Here is an 11,275-nt window from a genome sequence, read left to right as displayed (position 1 = left end):
TTTTTTTTTGTCATGGACAGATTATACAAAGCTTTTTCCAAGATTCAAAGATTTTACATAGCTCTCTGAGTAGGTTAGTTACCATCTCTCTGCCCTTGAGTTAAGTTAGCATGATAGGGAGTGTGTGCATATGGCTGGGTGGGTAGGAAGCCAAGGAATAGGGTGTTAATCCATCTTTCCAAATCGCTCTGCTGTGATCTCAATATGAACTACTTCTGCCTTCCAAATGAAGGGCATGTTTATAAAACCAACTATCTCAGATTCAAATCTACTCATGTTACTAGAAACAGGAATATAAATGTATTATAAAAGAATAGGATTATTGAAACTTTGAAAATCCAACATGAGAAGGTGATAATAGCAGCTTTCTCAGCCATGTACTTAAAGCCAATAATTGATTGATTTTTGTTATTTTAAGGCTAAATAAATGCTAGCAGTCAAGGGGAGTTAGTGATGATCCATGCTTCAGATTTTCATGAGGGTCTTTTTTTTTAAGGTTAATTATGTACATTTTTCAAATTACCTTTTCATGAATGTTTACTTGAAAATAACAAGGCTATAGACTGATATTATCAGGGCTTCTGTGTACACGGGTCACAGTTGGTGAGAGAGAGAGGAGGGGGAGGGAGGGGAGAAGGGAGGAAGGGAAAGAGGGGGGGAGAGAGGGGGGCAGCAGCTCAGAGGCACAGCCCTGCCATCAAGTCTCAGCTAGAGGTAGTATGTTGGATTCTTAAGTTTTTGAAAATGTAAAAAATCTGGTTTGACAATCATTGCTAATAATACCACATCACCCTGTATTTGATTGTCAGGTTCTAAGATAATTGGCAGGTGGTATCTTTTCTTCTTCTTTTGTTTGGTGTTGGAAAATGAGTTTATAATCAGCGTGGGAGGGACAGGATCTATTTTAACTGCTTATCCCCTCCCTTTGGCAGAAACTATACAAGGAAAACTATGAAAAGACCAAAGCAAAGAGCATCAATTACTGTGAGACCCCCAAGTTTCAGCTCGACACAGTGCTACAGAACTTCAGTAGTGATGTAAGTGGTTAAACGGTTGCTCAACCTGTTTAAAGGCTCTCATAGTTAATAAGGGGCAGATCAGCTAATAAATGGAGAACATCTTGTCTTTCAGACTAAATATAAAGATTCCTACCTAAAGAATATCTTGGGACACTACGTGGGCAGCTTTGAAGATCCGTATCACACACACTGTATGAAAGTTACAGCCCAAAATAGTGATGTAAGTCCTATGACTATTGTTCTCATACTCTGAGTAAGACACTATAGGCTGAAGGCATAAAATAAAGATTGCATCCTTACATCTGATTGCTTTCCCCTTCGTAGAAAAACTACAAAGCTGAGTATGAAGAGGACAGAGGCAAAGGCTTCTTCCCCCAGACTATTACCCAGGAATATGAAGCAATCAAGAAACTGGACCAGTGTAAAGATGTATGTTCACAGATTGAACCTGTGACAGTCATCCCTCCTCCCACACATCCCTCCTTCCCATCTCAAGGATATTGACCCAGATGTTGCTGTCCTTTGTAGCATCTAGAGGCCAAGAGACACTTAAGAACCAGCACCTATTTTGTAGAAGATATATTTCTATTCCTGCTGGGATCCTGGGTCCCATGAGCTAATTCTAGCTCATTGTAAGAATCTTAGGAATCTGAAGAAATGGGTGTTCTCCTCATGTTCACAGAAGAGCATCATTCAAATGAACTGCAATCCAGCTAAAAACAAAACCAAGAAATGTTTGATTAACCACAGATTTTTGGAGTGGGGGTGGGATAGGTTTTTTTTTTTTCCTAGCTCAAAGACCACCGTGGACTTCACAGACACTACTAACTCAAATCCCTTTGTTTCATCACAGCACGCCTACAAAGTCCACCCAGATAAAACAAAGTTCACTCAAGTTACAGACTCTCCTGTTCTGGTGCAAGCCCAGGTCAATTCCAAACAGCTGAGTGATGTAAGTTCTTCTAAGCATTTAGGGGACCAGTTACAGGGGGTTGAGAAGACATTTCATAAATCCATACAGAAATTCAATTTGTTCCATTTTGCCATTCTGGGATCAAACCCCAAGCTTTGTTCATGTGGGCAAATGCTTTCCCACTACATTCTTAGTCTATAAAAATCCAACTTCTCATTTTATTTCACTTATTAGAAAACCTTACATTTTAGTTTATATATCTCTAATAACTTCTTCATATGTCTCTAATCACTTAAAATATTTTCCTATCTGGTGAGATGGACTCTTTTCAAGTAGATAAGCTTCATAAAGTTGTTGATTCAAGGAAACCATCATAGCTTAAAATATTAAAAAGAACAGGAATTCTAGGTTTAGACAAAACTGTTCTTGTGACAACAGTTGTCAAGCAACTTAATCTTGCTATGCCTCTTTTTCTCTTACGTAATTTGTAGATGTTCTAAAAATCAACCCAACAGGAGATGTGTTCAGAATATGCCAGTGTGGTACACAGATCAGATGTTTAACATGCAGATTTCTCTCTGCCAGATAACTTTCTAGAAAATGGAAGCCTAGAGATAAGTTTTAAATGGCCTCAATGTATTTATGGCCAGAAATCACAGTTTCAACTGCAGTATCAGTAAGCATGATATATGCAAGGTGACATGTATGAGGAGATCCCCAGTGAAGCAACATCAACAATGAAGAGGAGGCCAGGACAGCGCTTTCATTAAGGGGCCACTTGTGAGAGGCACGGAGAGGAATGTGAATGAATGTCACCTGCCATGGCGATGAACATGGTGACTGTGATAAACATGGTGATATGACAAGAGTCCAGTACACAGATTCAACAGTGCAATCTTCCTAAGCTGTCATTCTTGTGATCTTGGCCAGCTATTTTTCAACATGTCTGAAGAAGGTTTTGTATTTGGTAAATCTTTTTCTTCCGATCTTAATGGTCCTCTCTCTACCCCATTCCCTGCTTCCCACTTTGTAGCTAAATTACAAAGCCAAACACGAAAGTGAGAAATTCAAGTGTCATATACCTCCGGATGCTCCTGCCTTTATTCAGCACAGAGTGAACGCCTATAACCTAAGTGATGTAAGTACCTTATGTACTGCGCCACAGAGAGCTGTGCCCCTGGTTTTCAGTTGCTTCATTGTAATTCAATGGCTACTTCAGTGTTAAAAATGGCAAGAACCCTTAACAATTGTATGTTTCTAACCTTTCTACCAAAATGACTTTAAACTTGCCTTGTAAATCCCTGCTGCCTCTTTGTAGTCATCTTGCAAGGAACTTCATTCAGTTGTTAGATAATCAATATATTCTAACCAGCTCTAAAATACCACCCTGCATGCATATTGTGTTTTAAATCTTAATGGTAGATCTATTAGCATTGTTATGTATCCTATACTGTAATTCAATTTTCTTAGAATATAATTTTTTTTAAGAAATATTCCTTTATTCCCCAGGCCTACAGTGTCCCTTTTTATACAAATTAGACTTATTTCTACCTGTAAGAAGTCTTATGCTAATGATAGCACAGAAGGAAGATGTAAAGGGCAGAAGGACATGGATCCATTGCCAGCTTTCATTTTCCAAATTTAATTTTATAGAAAAGTTAAATGACCCTCGGGAGAAGAGTGTGTCTTAACTTCTTCAATTCCCAAAACAAGTACTTCAATTATCCAGCCTTGGAGGGCAATAGGATGCTTTCTGAAATGACCTCTGAGTAGATTTACAGGGGAAATGGAAGTGATTCCTGAAACCACAGAGAGTAGGCTAACTGCAGAATGTGTGCACCGCTCACTGCTGTTTGGTTCAGGACTCAGATATTAGTGAGATCTTAGGAACTGAGCTAATTTAATGAAATATTCTGATGGAGAACAAGACACTTACAAGCTCCAGCTTGAAGAGAATCATCTCAAGCATGCACAGTTTTCCAGACAATGAGCAGGATGACTTTAACTTCCGTAAAGAATAAAGTGATAGCTGCATGGTGGTGGTGCATGTCTTTAATCCCAGCACAGGGTGGGGTGGGGTGGGGAGGCAGTTGTATCTCTGAGTTCAAGGCCAGGCTGGTTGCTCTATAGAGTGAGTTCCAGGACAGCCAAGACCATACAGTGAAACCCTGTCTCATAAAACATAAATAAATAAATAAATAAATAAATAAATAAATAAATACATAAATAGTTAGCCTTGGTCTCTAAATGTGACAACAGACATTTTACTTTTACTAATTCCTTTCCCAGAATGTCTACAAACAAGACTGGGAGAAGAGCAAAGCTAAGAAGTTCGACATCAAGGTGGATGCCATCCCACTGCTGGCAGCCAAAGCCAACAGCAAGAATGCCAGTGATGTGAGTGTAGCCCTGGGCTGGGCTGCTGGTTTGGGATGCTCCTGCTCAGCAGTTAGCATGTGTGGTGTCCTTGCAGGTGATGTACAAGAAGGATTATGAAAAGAGCAAAGGCAAGATGATCGGTGCCCTCAGCATCAATGATGACCCCAAGATGCTGCACTCCCTGAAGACCGCCAAGAACCAGAGTGATGTAAGTAGCTTTCACAAGCCACTTTGTTTTGGTGTAGGGTTCCCTACTAATTAATATACCCTTGGGTTGCATGTCAACCGACACTCAAATCTCACATTTGCATGGCAAACTAAATGTGAAGAGGCCATAGCAGAGATTCACTGTTAGTGATGTACTTCTCTTGGAGGACTGTGTCTTTAATCTCCTCTAGGCCTTTGTTCCATAAGGAGGATACAAATAATAAAAACACTGTTTTCTTTATTTCTCAGAAGTGGCCTAATGTTAGTATACACAGTGCTCCTAGTATCAGAGTGGGTGTGTACTTGCTCACTCAGTGCCCTGAGCTGAGGTGTTTGCAAAGACATGCAGAAAACAAAAAACAGGAAGTGAGATCAGCTGAGAGACAGAGTAGAAAACCGGAAGAAGCAGAAACACAGAAGCAAGACACTTCAGTTTAAGAATTTTATAAAAGAGAGGATGTGAAGCAAAATATGACAGATGTACCCGTTGAAGGACTCCAAACCTTAAAACTGTAATTCATGGGTAGCTGCTAAAAGGTTGATGGTGAAAAGCAACTTCTAGGGGTATCAGAAGTGTGTGTATCATATGCTGAGCTGGAGGATTTTGTGGGACTGCTTGAGTCCTTGGACCCTTCTTAGGCCTTAGGTCTTATTTATTTATTTATTTATTTATTTATTTATTTATTTATTTATTACGAGTACACTGTCACTATCTTTAGACACACCAGAGGAGGGTATTGGATCCCATTACAGATGGTTGTGAGCCACCATGTGGTTGCTGGGAATTGAACTCAGGACCTCTGGAAGAGCAGCCAGTGTTCTTAACTGCTTTAGCCATCTCTCCAGCCCCCTTAGGCCTTATTTTACCTCACATTTTTAAGCAATCCACATTCTTCAAGCACACATAAATGGGATAGTTTTTATTTCAAGGCAGACATGCACTATCTTTTTCAATCTGAGAAATACTGGGATAGGTAATATGAACACTTGCTGTTATTAGCAGGTGACACCATCCAAGACATGTGCTTCAAGAGTATCCTTTCCGCATGGTGGGAAGCGGGTAGAAGAAACCATAATAGTTCCATCTCATTGTTTGAGTCTGGCAATGGCATAGATGACTGTTAGTGTGTGAGATATATTTTTCTTTCTTGTTTCCTTTGCTTTGACAGAGACTATACAGAGAAAACTATGAGAAGACAAAGGCCAAGAGTATGAATTACTGTGAGACCCCTAAGTATCAACTTGACACCCTTCTGAAGAACTTCAGTGAGGTTTGAAAAGCCATGGCAACCTCTTGGGTGAGAAGGCTTTCCTGCCCATTGAAAAGTCGCTATTGACTCAAAGTATGTGTGTTTTTTCTTCGTTAGGCTAAGTATAAAGATTCATATGTAAAGAATATTTTGGGACACTACGTAGGCAGCTTTGAAGACCCGTATCATACACACTGCATGAAAGTGTCTGCTCAAAACAGTGATGTAAGTTTGGATCCAGTTCCTCTGGCCTCACAGTGACATTGTTTGGGAGCAACAGCCATCCTGAGTTGGTTTTGTTCTTGTGCCATTTCAGAAGAGTTACAAAGCAGAATATGAAGAAGATAAAGGGAAATGCTATTTCCCTCAGACGATAACCCAAGAATACGAAGCTATCAAGAAGTTGGACCAGTGTAAAGATGTAAGCCAGCTGCCCTGAGTTCTTCAGATTGGGTGTAGGATGCTTCTGACATCTAGTGGTATTTAACAGGAGTTTAAATGTTGTCACCTAGTTGTCAGGATGGGTTTTTTTTTTTTAATTTAATTTTTTTTAATGGGGTTGGATTTGGGAACACAAAAATTTCTAGAAAGATATCTATTGGTTATGAAATTCTTTCAGGTTTTTTGTCTATTTTCAGTAGTTTGTATAGCTATAAATTCAGCGCAAAAGGAGACTATCCAAGTTTGTCATAATCAGGATGTTCATTGTTCAACAAAATGACACCAGGGCTAGCATGAGCCTGACACTGTCCTCGGTGCAGGGAACTAGAGGACAAGGTGATCTGCTCTACCAGAAGTTCAATGGGAGTGGGAGAGACAGGCAATGAATAAGGAACACTCAGGAGGAAGAGCAATAACATCTAATATAAGGGGGTGAGACAAAGTTAGACCAGGGTAATGTGAGGAGACTGGAGGTCCAGAGTGATCTGAGGCAGGACTGTTCTGCTATGCCAAGATCAGGGGTAGAGAAACAGAAAGAACAGTCTCAAGAGAAAGAGGAACAGAGGAGACATGACCGGGATATACCAGGGAGGAGGAGGATAGTGTAAAGATGACGGAGGATGGAATGGACAGAACTTATAACTCAACGTACAGCCCAGACTAAACACAAGTAAACTAGAAAGATTTACTGGGTAGCTTAGGTGAAACAGAAACCTCAATGATTTCTTGGTCTTTTGGCTAATATAAAGTATAGAAAAAAAAAACAGGAAGGGGACGAGGAAGAAGGAGTAGAGGTGGGGGAGAAATGGAAGGAAATAATGTAATTGTGTTTTAGTTTAAAATAAAAGCAACACATCTACAATACAACACTGGGGAGGGGAGATGTAAGAAGAGAAAGAGCAATAGAAAACAGAAGGAAGTAGCTTTGGATCCATTCTTCAGGACTAAAGAAAGCAAAGTTTTATATGCAAAGTTCCCCTGCATTGGTGAGGAATGAACAGGAATAGAAGAGTACAGTGTGAAATGTCAGCAGAGACTCTCTTCTCTTCCAGCACACCTACAAAGTGCACCCTGATAAGACAAGATTCACAGCAGTCACCGACACTCCTGTGCTATTGCAAGCCCAGCTCAACACCAAACAGCTCAGTGATGTAAGTGTCCTGACTTCTGTGTGAGGGGGTGACCTGGGTGTGGCTTCCTGAAAAATCTCAGTGTCTTCAAGTGTCATCTATCTGTCATGCCCTTAATGTCATGTTTCAGATTTTGATTAATCCGATGCAAATGTAGCTGCTAGCTTGATGTATAGCCCCCCTCCTTCAGATTGTTAGACAGCAATGCAGTAACTGATATTTTTAAATAACTCATTGATTTTTCATAGGATTGCCTTACTTATTAAAATGTGTCCCATGAATGCTAGACCTTTGTGCCATATAATAGAACAGTAACAACAAAGACATCTATTTAATAGGAAAAAGGGGAAGCACTCCTGTTCTGGTGAAGTCAGACTTTAAAGAAAGAGAAGGCATATTTATAACAAAGTGAGACTCCAGGCAGCAATCTGGAAACAAACGAGAGTTAAACTATGGGGGCTGTCTAGATGGCTCGGTGGGGGAGAGATGCTTACCACTAAGTCTGAATGCCTGAGCCTTTGATCCCTAATCTCCTTACACATGTTGGAAGTAGAGAACTGACTCCCCAGAGTTGTCCTCTGACCTCCACACTTGCCACAGTACATCTGTGCACTCATGACCATTTTGTGTGCTGAAAAACAAACAAACAAACAAACAAACCACCCTGGGGCTGAGTAATTTATAAAGAATAGAACTTTACCAGATATAATTGCCCTTGACTGAAACCTGAGCTGAAGGAGGCTGAAGAAGGGGGATCTTGAGTTTTAGGACAACCTGGGCTACCTGGTAAGGCTGTCTATCTAAGACTGTCTCTAAAACTGTCTCTTCACCCCTCAAAAAGAATAGAGATTACTTAATTCATAGATCCAAAGGTTAGGAAGTCTAAGGGCTTAGTGCCAGTTCTGGGCTCTTGTTGAATCATTGTATTTCACAGGAATTGCTTAGGGGGCCAGAGATCAAGCCCACCTCAGTGCTAATTTTTATAATGAAGCCATTTCTATTGGCCAATCAGACCACGAGGGCGGAGTTCTTGTGAGCCTATCAGCTCTGAGGGGTGGCTCCTCTTAAGTAGCACCAATGGTGACTTTAAGGGATTAAGTGAAATTGGAGCACTTAGTCAGTCCACGGTAACACAGATTCTCCCTCCCTGCCCCCCCCCCCCCCCCCCCCCGCACTCTTTCAGCTGAATTACAAAGCAAAGCACGAAGGGGAGAAATTCAAGTGCAGCGTGCCCGCAGATGCGCCGGAGTTCATCCAGCACAGAGTCAATGCTTATAACCTGAGTGATGTAAGTAAGAGGCCACATGCTCGCCTCCTGTGGGAAGAGAGAAAGTGTGCGTCTGCCTGAAGACATAGAGCTAGACTCAACTCAGTGAGCTCCGGAGATGGTTATGAGTGGAAGTGAGGATTTAAGCCACACATACCCTGGGGACCTACTTCATTAGCAGATATCATTTCCAGGACCTCTGTTATTATCAGAAGCATTTTTTCATTTAGCCCTATGATAAGCTCTAGAGTTTTTTGAGATGTCTTCCATGTAAATATCTCATTTTACCTTTTATAGGTCACTGTCTATAGTATAATTTTCGTGATATGTATAAGAGTCGTTAGAAGGCTTTTAAAGAATTAAAGCAGAGCATGCTGTTTATACTTTTAGTGGTATAGAAGAAGAAACTATGTAATAGAATTAATAGTTAGACTACCATTTGGTTAGTAAATTACTCCATAAATGAAATAACTTTACAGATACAAGCTTTCAATTTTTTTTAATGATCACTAGATTAACCTGTTTTCAAAGACTTTTAAAAAAAAAATGATTTCTTTTGTGAAACTTTCCCAGAATGTCTACAAGCATGACTGGGAGAAGAGCAAAGCTAAGAAGTTCGACATCAAGGTGGATGCCATCCCACTGCTGGCAGCCAAAGCCAACAGCAAGAATGCCAGTGATGTGAGTGTAGCCCTGGGCTGGACTGCTGGTTTGGGATGCCCCTGCTGAGCAGTTAGCATGTGTGGTGTCCTTGCAGGTGATGTACAAGAAGGATTATGAAAAGAGCAAAGGCAAGATGATCGGTGCCCTCAGCATCAATGATGACCCCAAGATGCTGCACTCCCTGAAGACTGCCAAGAACCAGAGCGACGTGAGTGTCTGCCCTATTTTAAGGATGGTTTAACTGGCCATGTGCCAGTTAAAATTCATAAGAACTTGATGAGAGCTTTAGAGGTAGAGTGTACACTGGCTCTTACACGTCTCACATTTGAGGAAAGAAATTACTGATGGAATTGACACCTAATCCACTTGGAAGACTCTGCATTAATATTTTCTTGTATTTTTTTTATTTAATCCTGTTTTTACAATCCAGACTTTATCCCTCTCCCGGTCCAGCCTCTGTTCCACATCCCATACCTCCTCCCCATGTCCCCACGAAGATGTTCCCACGCCCCACCCTCACCCTACCAGACCTCTCCACTCCCTGGGGTCTCAGGTCTCTTGAGGGTTAGGTGTGTCTTCTTTGACTGAGTCCAGACCCAGCAGTTCTCTACTGTATATGTGTTTGGGGCCTCATATCACCTGGTGTATGCTGCCTGTTGGTAGCTCAGTGTCTGCATTAATATTTAACAGAGCATCAGTTTTTTGTTCTCAAAAACCTTTAGAAAAGATCATTAGATGTTTTAATCTAATTTAGAAAAAGCTTTTAAATTGATTTTAAAGCTGTCATTAGAAAAAAACTAATGAGTTCCAACATAAAATCAAGTATGGCTGTCAATGCTTTCTATTGATTTTAATAATTGATAGTAACCTCTATCTAAGAAAAAACATCCCACTGATGATAGGCCTTTTATTTTTTAAAGATTTATTTATTTACTTTATGTGTATGAGTACACTGTAGCTGTACAGATGGCTGTGAGCCATCATGTGGCTGCTGGGAGTTGAAGTCAGGATGGCCTGCTCTCTCCGGCCTGCTTGCTCAGGCCCCGCTCACTCTGCCCCACTCGCTCTGCCCTGCTCGTTCTGCCCCACTCGCTGCCTTCAGATGCACCAGAAGAGGGTGTCAGATCTCATTACGGATGGTTGTGAGCCACCATGTGGTTCCTGGGATCCGAACTCAGGACCTTTGGAAGAGCAGTCAGTGCTCTTACCCGCTGAGCCATCTCGCCAGCCCCTGATGATAGGCCTCTTTAAAAGCATAATTTTAAAAATATAAATAACCTTTGTAGTCCATTTTTTTATCATACATATTTCCCTAATTTCATGGATTTATGGATTGCCTAATGATAGAGGCAAAAAAAAATCTGCTATTTCCAACTAAGGTACATACTGCTTAGAAGAGATTTTAAAAGTGGTTACAGTGTTCTGTGTAGCTTGCAAATACTTGTTTCCATGGTAAAGAAGGAAGATGTGGGTATCATTTGCTTGTTTTAGCCATGTGCACGTACATTGATCTATGTGTGCTTTTTAAAGCACTATTGTGAGCTTTTCACAGTGTTCATGTGCATGCTCTGCCTGTCCACCATTCCTTATGCCTTCTCGGGTTCAGAAGCCACAACTAACTCCACAGCGATGCCACAGAAAGCTTCAGCTTTCTTTGGTTTTGTTTGTTTTCATCCTGTCCTTGAAAACATTAGACCAGTAGGCATAAAGACTTTGGCAAGTGAAAGACATTGTCAATGGGTTGGTCTCACACAATGGCCAGGCTAGTGCTAAGCTATGTATAGCAAGGAAGTGTTTTCCTCAAGCCATTTGCATCCTTGACAACATTTTAAAATGGATTTCTTTTAGGATAGCATACAAACTAATTTGACCACGTCCATCACAGTGTCTTCACACACATGACCTGTGACATTAGACTTTGTTTTCCTTATGTCACTTCTGCCTCACATTTCTCCACTCCCTCTGACTTGCTCCCTTCTCTTTAGTCAGTCCCTCTGCCTTCTTGT

At 40.9% G+C, this 11,275-nt stretch overlaps 1 protein-coding gene across 35 annotated transcripts in view; it reads left to right on the top strand.

The window, feature by feature from the left end:
- Positions 1-11,275, top strand: part of Neb (nebulin) — a 195,210-nt gene that overhangs the window by 25,928 nt on the left and 158,007 nt on the right. For all 35 annotated transcript variants that reach the window (XM_031370219.1, XM_031370217.1, XM_031370252.1 and 32 more), the window contains exons 14-27: positions 933-1,037; positions 1,132-1,239; positions 1,344-1,448; positions 1,873-1,971; positions 2,966-3,070; positions 4,222-4,329; positions 4,406-4,519; positions 5,688-5,789; positions 5,886-5,993; positions 6,085-6,189; positions 7,262-7,360; positions 8,523-8,627; positions 9,180-9,287; positions 9,364-9,477. In XM_031370219.1, the coding sequence (XP_031226079.1) occupies positions 933-1,037; positions 1,132-1,239; positions 1,344-1,448; positions 1,873-1,971; positions 2,966-3,070; positions 4,222-4,329; positions 4,406-4,519; positions 5,688-5,789; positions 5,886-5,993; positions 6,085-6,189; positions 7,262-7,360; positions 8,523-8,627; positions 9,180-9,287; positions 9,364-9,477 (1,485 nt within the window). The remainder of the gene's footprint in view (positions 1-932; positions 1,038-1,131; positions 1,240-1,343; positions 1,449-1,872; positions 1,972-2,965; positions 3,071-4,221; positions 4,330-4,405; positions 4,520-5,687; positions 5,790-5,885; positions 5,994-6,084; positions 6,190-7,261; positions 7,361-8,522; positions 8,628-9,179; positions 9,288-9,363; positions 9,478-11,275) is intronic.

This window comes from Mastomys coucha, unplaced genomic scaffold (assembly GCF_008632895.1).
Source record: "Mastomys coucha isolate ucsf_1 unplaced genomic scaffold, UCSF_Mcou_1 pScaffold15, whole genome shotgun sequence".
NCBI classification, from domain to species: Eukaryota; Metazoa; Chordata; class Mammalia; order Rodentia; family Muridae; genus Mastomys; species Mastomys coucha.
Note: the sequence above shows the minus strand (reverse complement) of the source record. Positions and strands in the feature narration are given on the sequence as shown.